The sequence below is a fragment of the Leopardus geoffroyi genome, chromosome C1 (genome assembly GCF_018350155.1).
Source record: "Leopardus geoffroyi isolate Oge1 chromosome C1, O.geoffroyi_Oge1_pat1.0, whole genome shotgun sequence".
Lineage (NCBI taxonomy): Eukaryota > Metazoa > Chordata > Mammalia > Carnivora > Felidae > Leopardus > Leopardus geoffroyi.
Genome location: NC_059328.1, coordinates 39,900,391 through 39,923,974, shown reverse-complemented (window position 1 = coordinate 39,923,974; position 23,584 = coordinate 39,900,391). Strand labels below are relative to the sequence as shown.

At 40.0% G+C, this 23,584-nt stretch overlaps 1 protein-coding gene across 8 annotated transcripts in view; it reads left to right on the top strand.

Annotated features, from left to right (window-relative positions):
• Nucleotides 1-6,377: 6,377 nt before the first annotated feature.
• LOC123597854 (BEN domain-containing protein 5) overlaps nt 6,378-23,584 on the top strand; it is a 1,446,709-nt gene continuing 1,429,502 nt past the window's right edge. For 3 of the 8 annotated variants that reach the window (XM_045477303.1, XM_045477305.1, XM_045477304.1), the window contains exon 1: nt 6,378-6,669. In XM_045477303.1, the coding sequence (XP_045333259.1) occupies nt 6,636-6,669 (34 nt within the window). In that variant the 5' untranslated portion in view covers nt 6,378-6,635. The remainder of the gene's footprint in view (nt 6,670-23,584) is intronic. The other 5 variants (XM_045477302.1, XM_045477299.1, XR_006712284.1 and 2 more) reach the window with 5 other exon arrangements.

Genomic DNA, 23,584 nt, shown 5'->3' with positions numbered 1-23,584 from the left:
CAATTTGTTTTACCACATTAAAGGAGAAATATGATTATCATAGTGGATGCAAACAAAGTTTTTGTTTTAAAATTTAATACCTCTTTGTAATTTAAAAACTCTTTGTAAACTTCCTCAACATGTCTTAGACTTTATGTCGAAGTTTACATTTAATGGAAAAAATTTAGATGCAGTATTTTAATATCATGAAAATACAAGAATCCCAACTATAAACTACTTTTTTTTTTTTTTTTTTAATTTTTTTTTTTCAACGTTTATTTTATTTTTGGGACAGAGAGAGACAGAGCATGAACGGGGGAGGGGCAGAGAGAGAGGGAGACACAGAATCGGAAACAGGCTCCAGGCTCTGAGCCATCAGCCCAGAGCCTGACGCGGGGCTCGAGCTCACGGACCGCGAGATCGTGACCTGGCTGAAGTCGGACGCTTAACCGACTGCGCCACCCAGGCGCCCCTATAAACTACTTTTTAACACAATACTAGAGGCTCTGGCTAAAGCAATAATAAAGGAAAAATAAATATATTAAATAATGGGAAGGGAAAAGACAACTGCTATTTTGCTATTGATGGTTCTTATAGGTTAATATAAATCTGAAAGTCAAGAAACTATTAGACATAATATGAGCGTTCACAGAATTTTACAATTATAGCATTAACTTACAGAATCAATAGCATTTGTCTACATGAGCAAAGCACATAGAAAACAATTATAGTACCTGAGATACCACTTGTAATACTATAAAAACTATGAAATGTCTAAGAAATGCATTTTATTTATTTATTTATTTATTTATTTATTTATTTATTTATTTATTTATTTTACAGGGAAGGATAATACATCCGTTTATTTTTATTTTTTTTTAGTTATGAAATTTATTTTCAAATTGGTTTCCATACAACACCCAGTGCTCATCCCAAAAGGTGCCCTCCTCAATAGCCATCACCCATCCTCCCCTCCCTCCCACCCCCCATCAACCCTCAGTTTGTTCTCAGTTTTTAAGAGTCTTTTATAAGAAGTGCATTTTAAATAGTGTTGTCAGGGAAGACTTCTCCAATAATGTAACATTTGAGATGAGACCTGAATGAAATGAGAGTCAGTCAGGCAGATATTCCGAAAAAAGAGCATTCTGGGCCAAGGAAACTGCAAGGACAAATGACTTCACACCTTTGAATTTTCTCTTTCTTTCAACATCAGAATATTTTCCTTTCTGTAAAGTTTAGTCACGTTTTAACATTTAAATAGTTTATCCAGGTTAAGAAGAAATCCTCAAATAATTCTTTTATAGCCTTGGCACAGAGTAGTTGTTTTCTTTTTTTTTTTTTTTTTTTTTTTTTTTTTTTTTAAATTTTTTTTCAACGTTTATTTATTTTTGGGACAGAGAGAGACAGAGCATGAACGGGGGAGGGGCAGAGAGAGAGGGAGACACAGAATTGGAAACAGGCTCCAGGCTCTGAGCCATCAGCCCAGCGCCTGACGCGGGGCTCGAACTCACGGACCGCGAGATCGTGACCTGGCTGAAGTCGGACGCTTAACCGACTGCGCCACCCAGGCGCCCCAAGTAGTTGTTTTCTTAAACAAAACTTAGAAGATAAGAAAAGAATGATAACATTTCTAGAAGGACAAAACAGCAACAAACAGTAGAAATGCAAATGACAGGTTGAATTTAAAAATATTTTCATCTCTCTTCTTCCCACCCTATACTTCATTTAGCTGACCCCCCTCATCCTTAATACTCAGCTCCAGGGTCATTTCCTCCAGAATACCTTCCATGATATCCACCAAGGGCATCCCTCTTTGATGCTTCTACACTTTTCTGAGCATACTTGTATCACTGCTCTTACTACATTGTTTGGAAATTGTAAATTGGATTTGTGTGTGTTCATCTTTTCTTTCCAATTAGTTTGTAAACATCAAAAGCATGGGATTTTTGATATGAAATTACTTGAGAGAACATAGCACCATTCCAGTCTTCCCTGGGGCTACTGCTATCTGACTGTGTGACTTAAACTCTCTGAATCTCAATTTCATCTTCTGTACAGGATGATGACATTAATACTAATTTTACAGTGTTACTTTGAGATTTAAATGAGTTGGCACATGTGAGAAATGTGATTATAATTTGAATATTTCTCTTTCCATACTGTATCTAACTCAGTGACAGGCACATGGAAGGCATCATTTTAATAAATGTTTACAGAGGGAGTGAGTGAATCCTATAGGGAATATTTTTTAGAAGGAAGTCACCCTGGCTCTATGGTGGGTGGGTAGTGGCTGTCTGTGGAGATAAGAAACCCCAGGAAATCCCTAGGGAAGGCAGACTTCCTGGGTACACTCTGAATGATAGCATGGGAAAAACAGCTCCCAGGAGTCCATGAGGGGGGCATTTCTACCCCACTCCTCATGCTGTGCTATATATGCCAGAAAGAAGTCTCTGAGGACTTCAGCAGGTGTGAAGCTTCCTGCCCAGCTTCCTGAGGAGGAGCTGACATACAGGAGAACTGAAACTGGTCCTTTTTTTTTAAGTTTATTTATTTATTTTGAGAGAGAGAGAGAGAAAGAGAGAGAGAGAGAATCCCAAGCAGGCTCCATGCTGTCAGCACAGAGCCCGACCTGGTGCTTGATCTCTTGAAATGTGAGATCATGCATGACCTGAGCTGAAATCAAGAGTCAGACACTTAACCAACTGAAACACCCAGGTACCCTGTACGTTGTCTTTTTAAGTCCTGAATTTTCCCAGGCATTTTATTTCTTCTGCCCAGTTGTAATTTGTCTTTCAATGCTGTGACAAAACTTTCTGCATGTTGTATATATATGCTGTCCAATATAGGGTGGCTACTGAGCACTTAAAATGTGGCTAGTCTGACTAAATAACTGATATTTAAATTTACTTAAAATTTAAATTGAACAGGGCAAGTGTATGTTGTACATAAAAGGGTCTCATCAAATGGTAATTTGAAATGTCAACAAACACATTTGTATAGAATTGCACTGTTCAAATCTTTTTTTTCCTGGCTCAAATCTATACTCTACACAGCAACCAGAGGAGCTGACCAGGTGTCTGACCTGCTTAAGTATTCCTCAGTGGGTTTTTATCACTGTCAGGATCAAGTCCCCCCATATATGAGTTCTCCAGAATCTGTCCTTACCCATTGATGCAGCCACTCCTGCCTTGCTGTCCATCCCAGACACACTGTCCCTTTGCTTTGCCCATGCTATTCCTGTTGCCCCAGCTACCCTTTCCCCTTGTACCACTGTTTTCTTTGCCCAGCTTATTCCTACTTGCCCTTGAAGAGTTAAATCAGACACTCTCCTCCAGGAAGTTTCCCCTAAATATCCTTAGCCTATCACCTCTACCCCAGGATGGGTTGTGTGCCTCCCTCTGGGCTCCCACAGCCTCCCATGCTTTCTTCTATCAGAACACTGATCATGCTGGGTTATAATTATGGATTAAATCTCCTTTCCCTTTTGGGTTGTGAGCTTCTAGAAACCATAGACAGTGCTATATTCATTTCTTTACCTTTGGTGTGAAAAGTAATAAAAGGAAAGCTCATTTAGAAAGGAGTCAGGAGGTGGGCAGAGGGAGCTCTCAAGTCCAGCACTCCTTGTCACTTGCAGACCCACTAGAAGTGAGGAACAATGAGAAACAGTCACAACACAGTCAATGAAAAACAGTCACGACATACTCAATGAAAAGCCAGTATACTTTAGACTCCTAGTTTACTCCAGTGGACTTTATAACAGCCTTTCTAACTTTCCCCCTTTTCTCTATGAGAGAGTGTATCTCTCCTTTGCTGGGGGCCTTGCCTATGGTTTTGCCACAGTTTGCTTGTCTCAGACTGCAATTCTCTATTCCCAGATAAATGTGTTTTTATTGGTAAAACAGCTGGCAGTTTTATTTGTTTTTTCAGAAAATTTTTTAATGTTTATTTGTGTGTGTGTGTGAGAGAGAGAGAGATAGAGAGAGAGAGAGCAAGAGAGCAAGAGAGCAAGCATGAACAGGGGAGGGGCAGGGAGAGGGAGACACAGAATCTGAGGCAGGATCCAGGCTCTGAGCTGTCAGCACAGAGCTTGACACTACTTGAGGCTTGAGATCATGACCTGAGCTGAAGTCAGAGGCTTAACTGATTGAGCCCCCCAGGCGCCTCTGGCAGTTCTATTTTTTAAGGTTAACACTAGCATCTGCACAAGACCTGGCTCAGAAATGGAATCAAGGTATGTTAATGTCAATTGTTCTAAAACATGCCAGGTTCTTTATTTACCATAATTATACTTATAAAATGCATTTTAACCTGTCTCATTATTTGTGACTTAGAGCACTCTTTGTGGTAGGCAGCACTGTTGTTTGGGTTTGTTGGGAAAGGAAACTGAGGCTCACAGCCTCTTTAAGTGATTTGTCCAAGAGTTTGAGTAGAACCTGGGTCCTCAAACTCCTTTTTTCCATCTTCTTATACTTAATGAAGCTCATTTGTCCTCTTCAGCCCTCAGTGACCCTTCCCACACTGAAATTCCTACAGCCCTCACAGCCTTTACCAGTGATGTGTGAAAGCTTGTGTGTTTTCATCTTGATAGTTGTATTGACATGGCTTGTGAATTTTTAAACTACTCAAATATGGAGGGATATTTCTGATGAGTATTTTTATGTAACTTTTTGTAGAAGTTCTTGTGGTGCCCAAACCTTATTCCTGATTTCAGTGTATTTCTATGCCTGTTGCTAGCTCAAACGCTTTCTGGTCCCTCTTGCTTTTCTGCCTCAAGGCTTTCTTTCAAATCCTAGAAGACTGCTTAGCCCTGGGCAAGCATAACCAGGAAATGTTAGCGTTCAAGCTGGCGTATTGAGATAACCCTCAAATAATGGAGATGGAAATTAAGAGGTAAATGACCCAGTCTCCTTGTTCTTTGGTGGTGCAATGCTGAGGCACCTTCTACATGGTTTTCAGAGGGTCTCCAGTGAGCTTAAGCCCAGTTGTCTACTAAAGCAATCAGCTCAATATCACACATTTTTCTTGGCTTTTCCGCTTTCCCCTCTTTCATTCTCTCCCCCTCACATCTGTTTCTGGAGCTTACTTCCCAAACAAATTACCAGCACCCAAATCCTGGCCTCAGACTCTGCTTTTGGGGAACCCAACTAAAGATGCTACTTACCTATACAGTAGTTTCTTTAGAGATAATGTTTTGCCCTATGAGTTTTGTGCTCTAGCATACTGGACTTCTTATGGTTTCACTGCTGTTCCCTATGCCCTGCTTTGCTCATGCTGCTCTCTCTGCTTGGCACAGTCTTCCTTACTTTGCCTGGCTGACAATTATTCATTCTTCAAGACTCACTCCTCTTTAGGATTTTCATTGTTTTACTCCTGCCACCTCCTAATTTAGAGTTATCTCTGTGATTCTGTAGCACTTCAAACACTAGTTAACCTCTACCAAAGCCAGTTTTTCTCTCTTTTTGTTTCTCTGACTACATCCTTTTGTTAAGAATATGTATTGAGTGTCCACTATCTGGTGGGCTATCATCCTAGAATAAGTTGAAGTCCAGGCTGGAGGTGGTGTCTCTATGAGGTATGTAAAACCATTATCTCTTCCTTTCTCTGTGAGACTTTTGAAGAGAAGGGGTCTAGAATGGTAGTTGTTAAAAAATTAAGTGTTCAATAAAACTGGTAGGATGTGCCAGAGTGAACTTAGGATTCATTTTTCATTTCACAAATATTTACTTTTACTGAGCACTTACCTTGTGTCAAGCACTATACTGTGTTATGGAGTATAGCTAGATGAAAAGACGGACCCCTGGCATCAGGGAGCTCACCCTACCCTTAAGTGAGGAAGATAGAAGTAAATAATGCATAAAGCATTGTCAGCGTTAGCCCAGGTATACACGGCGGAGTGGGAGGACAAAGCAGCTCAGAAAAGGGTAATGTTTAGCTTGGTCTTAGAAGATAGTGGTGATTCACCACGGAGAGATGGGAAAAGGCATCCTAAGTATACTGAGAAATACAGCAGCAAAAGTCTAGGGTTAGGGGCTGGTGCGGTTGTAGAGGGGCAAGGAGCCCGACCTCTTTGGGCCTCTTCGAGTTTGGTGTGGGTGGGCACAGAATTATTGATTCTCGGTGCATTTCAGTTGAAGACATAAGTTACCCAGCACCTCGACCAGGGCCAGGCACGCCAGGAGGAGATGCGTTGGGAAATCAAGAAATCTGTGTCTCAAGTCCCAAACTGAGCTTCAAACACAGAAAAGCCAGTCCATCCACGTCTGTGGTCAGCAGGAAGAACCCCTCAGCGGCAGAAGAGCGCCATCCCAGGCGACCGGGTCCTGGCTCCTCAGAGGCGGCTGAGCATGCTCAGTTGCCAGAACGCGGTGGCTCAGTGGGAAACCGAGAAGCGCCGCGGACTCCCAGCCCCGCCGGCGCCTGGACCGGAGAGGGCTGGAGCCACGGGGGCGGGGCCTCGGACGCACGCTCCCTCCCTCCCAGCCCGCCTTCCCGCCCCCCCGCCACGCGCCGGTCGCCGGCACGCGGGCCGCCCGTTGCCCTAGCAACCGTCGTGCCGCGTCTTCCTGAGGGAGCTCTGTCAGCCCGAGGATCCGGTCGCCCGCTCCCCACTGCCCCGCGATTTTCGCGTGGGCTTAGAGGCGGAGGGACAACAAAAAATGGCGGAGCGGAGCCAGACGGCGCCTGAGGCAGGTCTGTGGGGGCGGTCGTTCTGGGGGAAGCGCTGAAGCAGCACGGCGGTCCTGGGTCTGAGGGGAGAGGGGACTTGGGCATGGCCCTACTCTTGAGGAGGCACCCCTGTGTGTTTGCGCGGTGGGGCTGTGACCTCGGGGTCAGGGGTCAGGGGAGGTGCACACCGCTCTGAATGGCGGGCAGGGACCTCGGAGTCCCGGAGGAGGCGCAGGAATGTATGCGGGAGTGTGCACACTCCTGAGTGAGCATGGGCCCAGAAGAGGCTGGGGCTCCAGGGAAGATACAGGACTCCAATCCTGAGGGGCGCGTGTGATGGGGCTGATCATGGGAGTAGGGCTGAGTCATGGACGGGGGTACATAGTCTTGTGGGAACATGGGAGGGCTCCCTAAACGGGCATGGTTTGATGGAGTCTCTTATTCTGAGGAGGCAGGTATATGGGAGAGGAGTGTTACTGTAATATCAGGCAGTGCCATGGAAAGGGGGTATACACTGAATATTTGTGTTTGGGGGAAGTACAGTGCCTTAGGGTCACCCCTGGCCATCGAGAAAGTATACAAATCCTTTCGTAGGTTCTGATAAAGACAAGAGGCTTGCGGGGGCACTCAGAGCCCCAGTCTTTCAGAACCTTACCAAAGAATGCTGGAGCCTGAGTTTGAGTATATGTGGGATCAGTGATCTTGAAGGTCATTTAGAATCACAAAGGTGTGCATGTCCATATATTTGTGGGGAGAAGATAGTCTTTAAGGTGCAGGAGACTGCTGGGAAGGGGAGACCCAGGTGTCTATCCCTGAGGGGACCCCAGTTGTGGGTTTGACTGGTCTTGGAGAGTAGTGACCTAAGTGTCTCACATGGTCATAGGAAAGAGCAAGGGTTTTCAGTCTTGTGTGTATGGGAAGGAGTTTGCACCTGAAAGGGGCTGGGGACCGAAGAACTGAGGCTTTAAGACAAGTGATACCTGTGTGTGTAGTAAAGCAGTGACTTTAGGGATAAGTGTGGTGGTGAGTGATGGAAGTGGTATACAAATCTTGTATATGTGTCCTGATTAGGTATTTTGGTTTCAAGAGTGACCCACTTAAGTTATCCAGCCCTTGGCACTGGGGAAGGGTATGGATAGTGGTTATACTAAGACCTTGTAGTAACTGAACTGGAAGCTGAATGAAGCCAGAGAGTGAATGGTTCAAGAGACTGTTCTCTCTCAAGACCTCTTTGCTTCGTCCATCAAGTAGTTCCTCTATTCTTTTTACAGTTTAAGCTTCCTTGTGACTTGAACATGCTCATTCCTTTATTCATTCATCTGCTCAACAAATATTTATTGAGTGCCAACTATATGTTAGATACCAACTTAGGCACTGGAAACTCTCTGCTTGTGATTCTCTTACCTTGTTCTTTTTTTTTTTCTTCCCTGCCCCCTCACACCCTCCCCCCCCCATTTACTAGCTTTACATATATTATATAGTCTACATATTACTTTTATTAGTTATTGCCTGTTTTCTTCCACTAGAATGTAGGCTCCATGAAGGCAAAGGTTTTGTTATGTTTAACAATCCCACATGTCTAGAGCCATACATGGTGTACAGTAGGTTATTCTTAAATATTTGTTGAATAAATAACTGAATGATCTGATAAAGTCTAGTGGTTCAAGAAACTTTCTCTGAGGAAGTGATATTTTTAGATGAGATACAATAAGGATTAAGTGAAGAGAAGGTTATTCTTAAATATTTGTTGAATAAATAACAATGATCTGATAAAGTCTAGTGGTTCAAGAAACTTTCTCTGAGGAAGTGATATTTTTAGATGAGATACAATAAGGATTGATTAAGCAAAGAGAAGGACAAGGAGTGGTCCAGGCAGAGGGAAACCATGTGCAAAGATCCTAAGGTAGCAGGAAACATAATGTATTGTGTTTAAGGAACTGAAAAAAGACAAATATGGCTGCATATAGGGCAATAGGAGGGGGAAAGAAGCTGAAACAGATCTTGCACGTCTTGAATACTATGATATGTATTTTCACCAAATAGTAGGAAGCCACTGAGGGCTCTTAAGTAGGAGCATGACATGATTATAATCATGAAAAATATAACTGGCTACAGTATGGGAAGTACAGAAGATACAAGAATGGGTATAGGTAGACCTGTTAGAATGTAGCAGTGGAGATGGAGAGAAGGAATTGAGAAGTATTTAAGAGGTAAAATTAATAGGATTTAGTGAAAGATGGGGATGAAGGAAAAGGAGGTATCAGGTCATGCTTCTAATTTCCTAATTCGTGAATCTGGATAGTTGGTGGTGCCATTATGGAGATAAGGAACACTGGAAGGGGTCTTGGCTGTGTTTGAGAGGGAAGATCATGAGTTTGGTTTTGGACATATGGAGTCGGAGTTATCTTTTATCTTTGAGCCATCCAGAGAAGTGAGAGATTGACAAGGCAGTTGAATGTGTAAGAAAAGTTGGAGCTAACATGAAAGATAATTAGTGAAGTCAAAAGTGTGGATGAAATTGCATAGAGGGGACAGTGGGGTGAGGGGAGTAGAGGCTTGGGGTTAAGTGTTGAATAGCTGCAATATTTCAGTGCTTTCCAAAGAGAATGAGGAGAATGGTCTTGAATCAAATGCTGCCAAATGATATATAAATGAAGACTGAAAAACTAGATTTAGCAACAGATTTAGCATTGTTGATAACATTAATGAGAGAAAATTGATGAAGGTAGGAGCCAAACCATTTAAGTTCTGAATTACTATTAATGGGCTTAGTCTTTATTTCTTAATTCAGATTCCCAAGAGAGAGAAACTAATTGGAATACATCATATTTTCACCAGATCATGTCATAGATTTCTTTTTTTTTTTAAATTTTTTTTTCAACATTTATTAATTTTTGGGACAGAGAGAGACAGAGCATGAACGGGGGAGGGGCAGAGAGAGAGGGAGACACAGAATCGGAAACAGGGTCCAGGCTCTGAGCCATCAGCCCAGAGCCTGATGCGGGGCTCGAACTCACGGACTGCGAGATCGTGACCTGGCTGAAGTCAGACGCCTAACCGACTGCGCCACCGAGGCGCCCCTCATGTCATAGATTTCAAGCCAGTGTAGGATTGATTGTTTTTGGATTAGGTGTCCAGCTATTGCTGACTGGAATCACCTGGTTCAAAACATGTCCGTCTGATGATTTTTCATCTCAGTAGCAATAGCTAACATTTCTAGAGTGTTTATTATGTGCCAGATACTGTGCTAAGAGCTTTATATATTTTAATCTATGTCAGCATCATAACCACTTTCTAAGGTATTAACTCTACTGTTTGAAAAAATTTTGGCACAGAGAAGTTAAGCAACTTGCTCAAGATCTGCAAATAAGTGTAAGATTATAGGTGTTTGAGGCTTTTTTTTTTAAGTTTACTTATTTTGAGAGAGAGAGCACACATGTGGAGAAGGAACAGAGAGAGAGAGAGAGGGAGAGAGAGAGAGAGGGAGGGAGAGAGAAAGAGAGAGAGAGAGAATCCCAAGCAGGCTCCGCACCACCAGTGCGGATCCCTATGTGGGGCATGAACCCAAGAACCAGGGGACCATGACCTGAACCAAAGTCAGATGCTTAACCAACTGAGCCAACCAGGCACCCCTGTTTGGGGATTATTTTAACATTATACAGATTCATTATTTGGCTTTCTCTTTGTATTGCAATATTCTACATAGTGAAGCAATAATAGCCATGATGAAAATTCCTGCCCTACAAGAAATGTTATTCTAAGGTAAGCATATGTTAGCAAGGTGACATGGAAAGAACTGGAATTCAGATCTTTGTTTAAAGTCTGTTTCTGTAATCTATTAGATGAGGACCATGGACTCAAAGTTTCTGATCTAAAGTTCCCTCATCATAAAATGGGGATGATATTTGCAGGATAGTTGTGAATTCTAGAGATAATATATCTGAAGTGCACAATAAATGAAATTTTCTTAGTTCCCCTGAAGCTTGAATGTAAAAAATTAAGCAAGATTTAAACACACAGTGATGAATTTAAGACATTCTTTTTTTCCTCCATTTTTTTCCCATTGGTATAATTTATTTACTGTTAGAAGAAAGACAGACACCAAGTTTAGGCGAATGTGGAATTGTTATTTGTACTAAAATGACATGGAATAGGTCTCTATATGAGGTGGATTTTGAGGGATTTCTTGGAGTGAAGGGATAAGTTTTTTTCCAAGCATACAGATAGCTCTGTTAGAAGGTCAGATTTGCAAAAGGAAGTTTCTTTAAAATATTGTATTGTATGTATGTATGTATGTATGTATGTATGTATGTATGTATGTTTATTCTTGAGAGGAGAGAGAGAGAGGAAAAGAACAAGTGGGGAAGGGGCAGAGAAAGAGGGGGACAGAGGATCTGAAGCAGGCTCTGTACTGATAGCAGACTGCCAGATGTGGGGCTTGAACTCACAAACCATGAGACCGTGACCTGAGCTGAAGTCAGAAGCTTAACTGACTGAGCCACCCTGGTGTCCCTAAAACATTGTACTTTAAAATGAGGACAAGAATGTTTGAATTTTTCTTCTTTTCCAACAATTTGACTATTAACAATAATAAAAAAGAAACCATGTGGGAGTATTAGGCTAGATTGCACTTGCTTCAATTTCTCAGATTCTTCTTCCTTTCCAACTATCATAAAATAAAGCTTTGTGTGAATTACCTGGTATAATTTTTTCCTGTATTGCCAAGTGTGTTACTTTTGTGGAAGCCCATACCGACCAGAAATTTTATTTTTTTTTCAACGTTTATTTATTTTTGGGACAGAGACAGACAGAGCATGAACGGGGGAGGGGCAGAGAGAGAGGGAGACACAGAATCGGAAGCAGGCTCCAGGCTCTGAGCCATCAGCCCAGAGCCCGACGCGGGGCTCGAACTCGCGGACCGTGAGATCGTGACCTGGCTGAAGTCGGACACTTAACCGACTGCGCCACCCAGGCGCCCCCCGACCAGAAATTTTAGAATGATGCAGTCTGTTAAAAACGGCCTGTACTTTGGGGTGCCTGGGTGACTCAGTTGGTTAAGCATATGACTCTTGGTTTTGGATCAGGTCATGATCTCATGGTTTTGTGAGTTCAAGCCCCCATCTGGCTCTGTCCTGGCAGCATGTAGCCTGCTTGGGATTCTCTCTCTCTCTCTCTCTCTCTCTCTCTCTGCCCCTCCCCTGCTCATTCTGCCTCTCTCTCTCTCTCTCTCTCTCTTTTCCTCTCTCTCTTTCTCTCTCAAAAATGGCCTGTACCTTGATCAATTTGTGAAATAAATGAATATTTTTTAAAAAAGTAATTTTATGGTACCTGAAATCATCTATAGACAGAATCTTGAAATTTTAAAAAGCCTTAGAAATGAGAATAGTGTTTTTTTCATCTTTTGTTAGTACTTGGGCAAAATAGTTAAGTCTACAACCCATAAGTAATAGAACTGGAACTGCAATCCAAGTCTGTCTGGCTCTGTGTCCATACTGATGGGACTACTCCACTCTGCCTCCTAGTAAGTTAAAATAACTTAAATTTTCTTTTGTTATCGAGTTATTGAGGAAGAGGTAATGCATATCTCAATTTTCAGACAAATGTATGAAACAAAAGTGCACATTTATTTCTAATTACTGTAGAAATATGGGGTTAATGAGGTTTCTCATCTTGGGCATCTCTATGCGCTCATTGAGTAAATTAGTGTTGAAGAGTAGGGACTAAAATAGCAATTAGTATATGCTTGCTACCTAGTAGGCATTCAATAAATATTTGTAGACCAAATGAGTGGAAACATTTTTTTATCCATAAATTTTAGGTTTAAATATTAGAACTTAGGCTATTGGAAGTTGAGGATGTTAACACAAATGAAGGGGAAAATGAAGAAACTTTTGACATTTTACAAACAAGATGTCCTAGTTGAATAGGGCTTAAACACAGTTGATATACCGTGGATGGAACAAGCTCATTAAAACCTCATTTGGGAAATTTCTGGGGAAGGTGACAGAGTAGGAGGATCTTAAGCTTACCTTGTCCCATTGATACAAGTAGACAACATGCACATGGGTGTAAATAACCCAGAAAACAACCTGAAGTCTGACAGAACAGACTCCTTGGAGCTAAGTGTAGAGAAGAGGCCATATCAAAGAAGATAGGAAAGGCAGAGACGTGATTGGGAGCTAAATGGATCTACAGGAGGAAAGGAGGGAAGGATGCTACACGTGCAGAGAGGAGAAAGAAACAGATTCTCATATATCCCTGGGGTGGAGAACCTACATGAGGAAGATGAATCCCCATAACATTTGGCTTTGAAAACCAGAGAGGCCGAATTCATGAGTTCTTACAATCAGTGGGGCTTAACACCTTGAACTTTAAAAATCAGTGGGCTCAGCTTTGGGAGAGCCAGGAGAGCTAGAGGAAACTGAATCCCTGCCCTTAAAATATATAAAAATAAACAGCTCCTTACAGATACAGCATAGAAGCAGCATTTTGAAAAAAATGCCTAGGGTATATAGGAGAGAGATTTGTTTAATAATCTCAGAGTGTGTGCTGAGGGGGCAGGGATTCCTGGGAGACTTCTCCAGGAACAAAGGAGCTGGTGGGTGCCATTTCTATCTCTGTCTCCCAGACTAGACACAGGGACCCTTCAGGAACCAGCATGGCACCATCACTCACTACCTAACTTGCTAATGGCATGCCCTGCCTGAGTTCTCCTTGTGGTCACGCCTCCTCAAGGCAGGCCTTGGTTTCAGGTCTTCTCCCATAGAAGACCCGTGCGAACATTGCAAACACCATGTATACCACCACCTCCAACCTTGCCTTGGTCCCTGGTAGCTGGAGGTCCCCTCTCACAGTAGACTGTGGTACAGACCTTGCTAGCACAGGGTGCCCCACTGTTGTGTTCTCCTGCAGGCCTGCTCCCTCCAATACACTCTTGGCTGGAGCCCATCCAGAATGGTGCCACAAGCCTGGCAGTGTGCAAGAGCCTTGACAGTGACTCTTTCCCTGGGGAGAGGAGAAGATAACCACACACACCAATCTGACTGTGGCCCCGGCAGTGGGCTGGGGACAGATGTTTGGTCTGAGTGCAGATCCTACCCATCAATGAAAGGTCCTCAGGGGACAACACAGGGAAAGTGACCTATAGTTTGGTTCTATTACATCTCTGGCAAATGCCTGGTCTGATTCAACTCAAGCCTAAGATGGCCCCAGTTTGGCTCACTAACACAAGGACCAAACACTGCCTACAAAAGTCAAAGAAAGCCATGCAGATGACTGGACTGAAGGCAAATGCAGCTCAGCCACAATAGCCGGGCACATGCAGTAGACATAGGAGACAACCTTGAGCACCAGATTCTAGTGAACAGGGGATATTGGATTTCAGGGCACTGTAATGCCTTTCATAAGGCCAGTACTTTCAAGAACAGGAGACATAACTTAACTTTTCTAACACATAGAAACAGACATAGAGAGTTAGACAAAATGAAGAGACAGAACAATGTGTCCCAAATGAAAGAATAGGACAAAATCACAGCAAGAGACCTAAACCAAATGGAGATAAGTAATATGCCTGATATAGAATTTAAACTAATGGTCATAAAGATACTACTGGATTTGAGAAGAGTGGAGGAGTTAAGTGAGACCCTTAACAAAGAGATAGAAAACATAGAAAAAAACCAATTAGAGATGCAGGGCTCAATAACCAAAATTAACAGTAACACTAGATGGAGTAAATAGTAGACTAGAGAAGGCAGAAGAATGGGTCAGCAACCTGGATGACAGGGTTTTGGAAAGCAGCAGTCAAGCTCAACAAGAGAGAGAGAAAAAAAATAACAAAAATGAAAACAGACTCCAGAAACTCAGTAACACCATCAAGTGTAATTAATACGTGCATTATAGGGATTCCAAAAAGAGAAGAGAGAAATGGGGAAGAACATTTATTTGAAGAAATAATAACTGAAAAAGTCCCAAATCTGGGTAAGGAAACAGAAATTCAGATCCAGGAGGCATGGAGGGCTACCAACAAAATCAGCCCAAGGATGTCCATGTTGAGACACATAGTAATTAAAACAGGAAAAAGTATTGATAAATAGAGAATTTTAAAAGCATTAAGAGAAAAGAAAAGTGTTACATACAAGAAAATCCCATAAGGCTATCAGCTGATTTTTTGGCAGAAACTTTACAGGCCAGGAGGGAGTGGCATGACATTGCAAGTGCTAAAAGAAAAAACCTGTAACCAAGAATACTCTCTCCATCAAGGTTATAATTCTGAATAGGAGAGATAAAGAGTTTCCTAGACAAACAAAACTTAAAAGAAATTTATCACCACTAAACCAGTTCTACAAAAAAAGTTAAAGAGGACTCTTTGAGTGGAAAGGAAAGAAAGACCAGGGGTAAGCAAAGGAAAGGAATGGAAAGTAGGAGTAAGAAAAGTAGGAAGCTCAAAGGCAGTAAAAATAAGTTTAGCTATAAAAATCAGTTAAGGGATTCACAAAATAAAAAGATGTAAAGTATCTGACACCATATACCTAAAACATGAGGGGGGAAAGGAGTAAAGAATGTGTTCAAATGTAAGCGACTATCAACTTAATGTAGATTGCTATATGCAGAAGATGTCATATGCAAATATAATGGTAACCACAAATCAAAGTCCAGTAATAGATATGCAAAACATGAAGAGAAAGGAATCCAAGTGTATTACTAAAGAAAACCACCAAACCGTAGGATGAAAGAACAAGAGAACAAAGAAACAGAACTACAAACACAAATGCAGAACAAATAACAAAGTGGTAATAAGTTACATACTTATCTATAATTCCTTTGAATGTAAATGGACTAAATGCTCCAGTCAAAAGCCATAGGGTGATGAAATGGAGAAAAAAGCAAGACCCATCATGTGTTGCCCATAAGAGACTCACTTTAGATCTAAAGACACATGTAGATTGAAAGTGAAGGAATGGAGAACCGTTTATCATACAAATGGAAGTGAAAACAAAGCTGAGGTAGCAATACTTATATCAGAGCGAAGACTGTAACGAGACAAAGAAGGACACTACATAATCATAAAGGGAACAATCTAAGAAGAAGATAGAACAATTGTAAATACGTATGCACCCATTATGGAAGCACACAAATACATAAGACAGCTAATAACAAACATAAAAGAAGTAATAAATAGTAATACAATAATAGTAGGGACTTTCGTACACCACTTACATCAATGGATAGATCATCCAAACAGAATCAAAAAGGAAACAGTGGCTTTGAATGACACATTGGACCAGATGGATCTAACAGATATATTCAGAACATGCCATCCAAAAACAGCAGATACACATTCTTTTCATGTGCACACGGAACATTCTCCAGAATAGATCACATATTAGTCCACAAAACAAGTCTCAACAAATTCAAAAAGATTGAAATCATACAGTGCATCTTTTCTGACCACAACACCGTGAATCTAGAAATCAATCACAAGAAAAAAGTCTGGAAAGAACACAAATACATGGAGGTTAAATAGCATGCTGCTAAACAATAAATTGGTCAACCAAGAAATCCAAGAAGAAACAAAAAAATACATGGAGACAAATGAAAATGAAAACACAGTACTCCAAAATCTTTGGAATGCAGCAAAAGTGGTTCTAAGGGAATTTTAAAGCAATACAGTCCTACCCCAAGAAACAGGAAAAATCTCAAATACACAACCTAACCTTACACATGAGCATCTAGAAGAAGACCAAACAAAACCCAAATCCAGCAGAAGGAATAAATGATATAGAAACTAAAAAACAGAACATCAATGAAACCAGAAACTGCTTTTTGAAAAGAACAAAATTGATAAGCCTTTAGCTGGACTCATCCCCCCTCCCTGAAAAATGAGGACTCAATAAACAAAACAGGAGGGGCGTCTGGGTGACTCAGTTGGTTAAGTGCTAGACTTTGGCACAGGTTGTGACCTTGCACTTAGTGAGTTTGAGTCCTGCATTGGGCTCTGTGTGGACAACTCAGAGCCTGGAGCCTGTTTCAGATTCTTTCTCCCTCTCACTCGGCCCCTCCCCAGCTCACTCTCTCTCTCAAAAATAAATAAAACATTAAATTAAAAAAATAAAACAGGAAATGAAAGAGAAATAACAACTGACACCACAGAAATACAGATTATGAGAGAATACTATGAAAAACTATATGCCAACAAGTTGGGCAACCTAGAAGAAATGGATAAAATCCCAGAAATGTATGACCTCCCAAAACTGAATCAGGAAGAAATAGAAAATTTGAACAGACTGATTACCAGCTATAAAATGGAATCAGTAATCAAAAAACTCCCAACAAACAGAAGTCCAGGACCAGTAGCCTTCACAGGCGAATTTTACCAAACATTTAAAGAAGAGTTAATACCTGTTCTTCTCAAACTATTCCGAGAAATACAAGAGGAGGGAAATCTTCCAAATTCATTCTGTGAGGCCAGCATTACTCTGATACCAAAACCAGAAAAAGACAGTACAAAAAAAGAGAACTAGAGGCCAATATCTCTTATGAATATAGATACAAAAATCCTGAACAAAATATTAGCAAATTGAATCCAACAATATATTAAAAACTCATTCACCATGATCAAGTGGCATTTATTCCTGGGATGCAAGGGTGTTTCATTATTCACAAATCAATCAATGTGATACATCACATCAATAAGAGAAAGGATAAAAACCATATGATCATTTCAGTAGATGTAGAAAAAACATTTGACAAAGTATAACATTCATTTATGATAAAAACCCTCAACAAAGTAGGTTTTGAGGGAATATAACTCAATATAATAAGGGCCTTATATGAAAAACTCAGTTAACATACTCAGTGGGGAAAATCGGAGAGCTTTCCTCCTAAGGTCAGGAACAAGACAAGGATATATACTCTCACCATTTTTATTCAACATAGTGCTGGAAGTCCCACACTCAACAGTCAGACAAGAGAGAAATAAAAGTCATCCAAATTGTTAAGGAGGAAGTAAAACTTGCACTGTTTGCAGATGACATGATACTGTATATAGAAAACCCTAACGACTCCACCAAAAAACTATGAGAACTGACAAATAGATTCAGTAAGGTCACAGGATAGAAAATCAATGTACAGAAATCTGTTGCATTCCTATACACTAAGCAGGAAGAGAAATTAAGAAAGAAATCCTGGAGCGCCTGGGCGGCTCAGTCGGTTGAGTGTTCGACTTCAGTTCAGGTCATGATCTTACCGCTCATGAGTTCAAACCCTGCGTGGGGCTCTGTGCTGACAGCTCAGAACCTGCAGTCTGCTTCAGATTCTCTGTCTCCCTCTCTCTCTGCCCCTCTCCTGCTCACGCTCTCTCTCTCCTTCAAGATAAATAAACATAAAAAAAAGAGAAAGAAATCCCTTTTACATTTGCACTAAAAATAATAAAATACGAGTAAACAAAAGAGGGGAAAGACCTATGCTCTGAAAAATATAGAACATTGATGAAAGAATTTGAAGATGACACAAATGGAAAGATATTCCATGCTCATGGATTAGAAGACCAAATATTGTTAAAATGTCTATACTACCCAAGGCAATTTATAGATTTAATGCAATCTCTATGAAAAGACTAACAGCATTATTCACAGAACTAGAACCAACAATCCAAAATTTGTGTGGAACCACATAAGACTCTGAATAGCCAAAGCAGTCTTGAAAAAGGAAAACTGGATGTGTCACAGTCTCCAATATTAAGGTATAGTACTACAAAGCTATAGTAATCAAAACAGTTGTGGTACTGGCACAAAAATAGATACATGGATCAATGGAGCAGAATAAAAAGCCCAGATATAAACCCATGATTGTATCGTCAATTAATTTTTGACAGAGTGACAAGAATATGCAATGGGAAAAAGATAGTCTCTTCAACACATGCTGTTTGGAAAACTTGACAGCAACATGCAAAACAATGAATCTGGACCACTTTCTCACACCATACACAAAATAAACAATATGGATTAAAGTCATAAATGTGAGACACGAAACCATAGAAATCCTAGAAGAGGGGCGCCTGGGTGGCGCAGTTGGTTAAGCGTCCGACTTCAGCCAGGTCACGATCTCGCGGTCCGTGAGTTCGAGCCCCGCGTCGGGCTCTGGGCTGATGGCTCAGAGCCTGGAGCCTGTTTCCGATTCTGTGTCTCCCTCTCTGCCCCTCTCCCGTTCATGCTCTGTCTCTCTCTGTCCCAAAAATAAATAAACGTTGAAAAAAAAAAAAAAAGAAATCCTAGAAGAGAACACCAGCAGTACTTTCTCTGACATCAACCATAGCAACATCTTTCTAGATATGCCTCCTCAGGTAAGGGAAGCAAAAGCAAAAATAAATTATTGGGACTACATCAAAATAAAAAGCTTCTGAACAGCCACAAAACTAAAAGACAACTTACTGAATAGGGGAAGATATTTGCATTGTCATTTATATGTCCTATCTAATAAAAGTTTAGTATCCAAAATACATAACTGATACAACTCAACACCAAAAAAACAAACAAAAAAGGGTAGATGTCATAAACAGACCCTTTTCCAAAGAAGGTGTACAGATGGCCAACAGACATATGAGAAGATGCTCAATATCACTCATCATCAGGGAATGCAAATGAAAACCACAGGGAGATAATCACCTCACACCTGTCAGAATGGCTAAAATAAAAAAACAAGAAACAACAAGTCATGGCAAGGATGTGGAGATAAAGGAACCATTGTGCACTTTTGGTGGGAATGCAAACTGGTGTAGCTACTGTGGAAAACAGCATAGATTTTCCTTAAAAAATTAAAACCACAACTATCATATGATTCAGTAATTCCACTACTGGGTACTTACCCACGTAATACAAAAAAACTAATTTGAAGAGCTATAGTGCCCTTGTGTTTATTGCAGTAAGTTATTTATAATACCCAAGGTATGGAAGCAGCAACCCAAGTGTCCGTCAATAGATGAACACGTAAAGAGTATGTGCAAAAAATATATATGTGTGTTTGTATATGAATATATGTAATATTACTCAGCTATAAAAAAGAATGAAGTCTTGCTATTTACAACAACATGGATGGATCTAGAGGATATGTTGCTAAGTGAAATAAGTCAGTCTGGGAAAGACAAATGTATGATTTCAGTCATATTTGGTTTTATGAAACAAAACAGTTGAACAAGGAAAAAAAGAAAGCAAAAAACAGACTCTTAACAACACAGAAGAATTTGATGGTTACCAGAGGGGAGGTGGGTAGGGGGATGGGTGAAATAGGTGAAGGGGATTTAAGAGTTCACTTACTGTGATGAGCATGGAGTAATGTATAGAGTTGTTGCTTTACTCTATTGTACACCTGAAACTAATATGACACAGTATGTTATCTATACTGGAATTAAAATAAAAGAAAAAAACCCTAAAACCTTGGAGGTGTCTGTGTCTTTATGCAACATATGTAGTAAATAGAGTATAGGTTTTGGAATTAACCAGATACTATTTAAAATTTTAACTCTACTCCCTAATTGTAATAGTGTTTCTTAGAGCCTCAGTTTCATTCATCTTTACAATGGTGATGCTAGTCCTTTACTCATTAGAGTTGTGAGGGTATATGTAATAATACCTCTGATAGAGTAGAAATCCTCTTAACCTACTCACTGGATTAATTGATGCTTTCCATTTTCATGAGATATGCAGCTTCATACATGTTTAAAGAGCCTTTCTCATCTACTGGGAAAGTGCAATGTATTGATGGTGCATGAGTCCTGGTGTCATAAATACATTATGAAAAACTTAAAATATATATTTTTTAATGATTATTTATTTATATTGAGGGAGAGGCACAGAGCTTGAGCGGAGGAGGGACAGAGAGAGACACACACAGAATTGGAAGCAGGCTCCAGGCTCCGAGCTGTCAACACAGAGCCTGATGCGGGGCTCGAACCCACAGACCGTGAGATCATGACCTGAGCTGAAGTCGGATGCTCAACCGACTGAGCCACCCAGGCACCCCAAACTTAAAATGATTTTAATTAAAATTGGAAATATCTTTCAAAGTAGTAATACTCTAATTTTTCATCTTAATAATGTCATTATCAGTGTACCACCACAGGAATAGTAATGCTTATGAGAAATGCTGGTTTAATTTTTGCAGCTTGATAAAAATTGTTGTAAATGTTTTGAATTTTCTTTAAAATGTTTTAAGTTTTTATTTATTTATTTTGAGGGAGAGAGAGCATGTGCGTGCGCACACACACATAAGCTGGGACAGAGAGGGAGAGACAGAATCCCAAGCAGGCTTACACTGTCAGCACAGAGCCCGACTCAGACAATTCTTTTTAGTGGGGTCTTTGTCTGGTTTTGGAATCAAGGTAATGCTGGCCTCATAGAATGAGTTTGGAACTTTTACTTCCATTTCTATTTTTTGGAACAGCTTCCAAAGAATAGATATTAAGTATTTTTTAAACGTTTGGTAGAATTCCCCTGGAAAGCCATCCAGCCCTGGACTCTTGTTTATTGGGAGATTTTTTGATTACTGATTCAATTTCTTTACTGGTTAGGGTCTGTTCAGATTTTGTATTTCTTCCTGTTTCAGTTTTGGTAGTTTATATGTTTCTAGGAATTTGTCCATTTCTTTCAGATTGCCCAATTTGTTGGCATGTAATTGCTCATAATATTCTCTTATTATTGTTTTTATTTATGCAGTGTTCGTTGTGATCTCTTTCATTCATGATTTTATTTATTTAGGTCCTTTCCTTTTTCTTTTTCATCAACTGACTAGGCGTTTATCAATTTTGTTAATTCTTTCAAAGAACCAGCTTCTGGTTTCATTGACCCATTCTGTTTTTTTTTGTTTTTTTTTTTTTTACTTCAATATCATTGATTTCTGCTCTAATCTTTATTATTTCCCTTCTTCTGATGGTTTTGGACTTTATTTGCTGTTCTTTTTTCCATCTCCTTTAGGTGTAAGGTTAGGTTGTGTATTTGAGACATTTCTTCCTTCTTTAGGAAGGCCTGGATTGCTATATACTTTCCTTTTACGACCACCTTTGCTGCATCCCAGAGGTTTTGGACTGTTCTGTTTTCATTTCCGTTGGCTTCCATGTACTTTTTAATTTCCTCTTTGATTTCTTGATTAACCCATTTGTTCTTTAGTAGGGTTCTTTAATCTCCAAGTACTCTTGGTCTTTCCAAGTTTTTTCTTGAGGTTGATTTCAAGTTTTGTAGCATTATGGCCTGAAAATATGCATGGTATGATATAGATCTTTTTGTACTCGTTGAAGGCTGATTTATGACCCAGTATGTGAAACAAATTATGGAAAAAGCCCAAATGTCTGTCGACTGATATATGGATAAAGAAGATGTGGTGTATATGTGTATATGTACACACACAATATTAATTGGTGATCAAAAAGAATGAAATCTTGCCATTTGTAATAATGTGGATGGAACTAGAATGCATTATGCTAAGTGAAATAAATCCGTCAGAGAAAGATAAATATCACATGATTTCACTCATATGTGGAATTTAAGAGACAAAACAGGTGAACATAGGGGAAGAGAAGCAAACATAGGATAAAAACAGAGAGGGAGGAAAGCCATAAGAGACTCTTACAGAGAACAACCTGAGGGTTGCTGGAAGTGTGTTGGTTGGGGACATGGGCTAAATGGGTGATGGGCATTAAGGAGGGCACTTGTTGGGATGAGCACTGGGTGTTATGTGTTAAGTGATGAATAACTAAATTCTACTCCTGAAACCATTATAACACTATATGTTACCAACTTGGATTTAAATAAAACTAAAAAAAAAAAAAGAGTTGGACATGTAACCAACTGAGCCACCCAGGTGCCCCGTGAATTTTCTTATAAAAGACTTGAAAGGGCTCATCTAATTTTAGGTTTATCAGTATTATGGAGCCTTTGACTTAAAGATCAGCATCACCTGGGGCACCTGGTGGTTCAGTCCATTGAGCATACAACTCTTGATTGCAGCTCGGGTCATGATCCCAGGGTTATGAGATGAGTCCCACTTTGGGCTCCACACTGAGCATGACTCATGCTTTGAATTCTCTCACTCTTACTCTGCCTCTCTTACCTGCTTGCACTCTTTCTCTCTCTTTCTAAAATAAAAATTAAAAAAAAAAAAAAAGATCAGCATCACTCATTTTATGGAACTGGATGAAGAATAAAATGATTAAATAAAGGAGTCGGATAATTTTTATTCTTTTCCCTGAGGAGCCTACATCTTTTATTTCAATTTAATATAAATTATATGTAGGCAAAGATTCAACTTTATGAAAGCAACTTTTCCATATATTCTGAGGAGGGAATTATGATATTTTTATTAATTCCTAGAAGTTGATTTAATAAGGTCCTAAGAGAGAGGAATTTTCTTTCCTTTGTATCAGCATTTACTAGAGTTGGGACTAGTTTTAAGTCGTGTCGTACTGATCATATCTTTTTTTTACCATGAGGAGATTTTTACATTGTAAGTAGATTAGTATTAGTATTTTTTAATTTATTGAATTTCTTCAATTAAGGAACTCCATAGATAATTGAAATATATTATATATTTTTAATTGAAATCTGGTATGAAAGTGGTATATTTTAAGACAATGGGTGCTGTAACTAATTAGTGAACTAGATTATCCTAGGGGTCAAATTGTTTTTGGTGGGGGAGTGGAGGGAGAAACTTTGCTTTGTCATTTGTGTATCTTTACATTCCAAGTTGTTTGAAATTGGCAAAAAGTTGTCTTCAATAAAGTTTATATCTAAGTGCAGTGTCACCCTGATGAAAATGAAGTAAGTAAAATTTTCTTCAGATACCTAATTTTAATGCCATTTCTCATTTAGGTTATCAAAAGTTGCCGACCACCCTTGAAAACATACTACACAGTTAAAACTAAGAATGAATTTTCTTGTTATTACAGTAACAA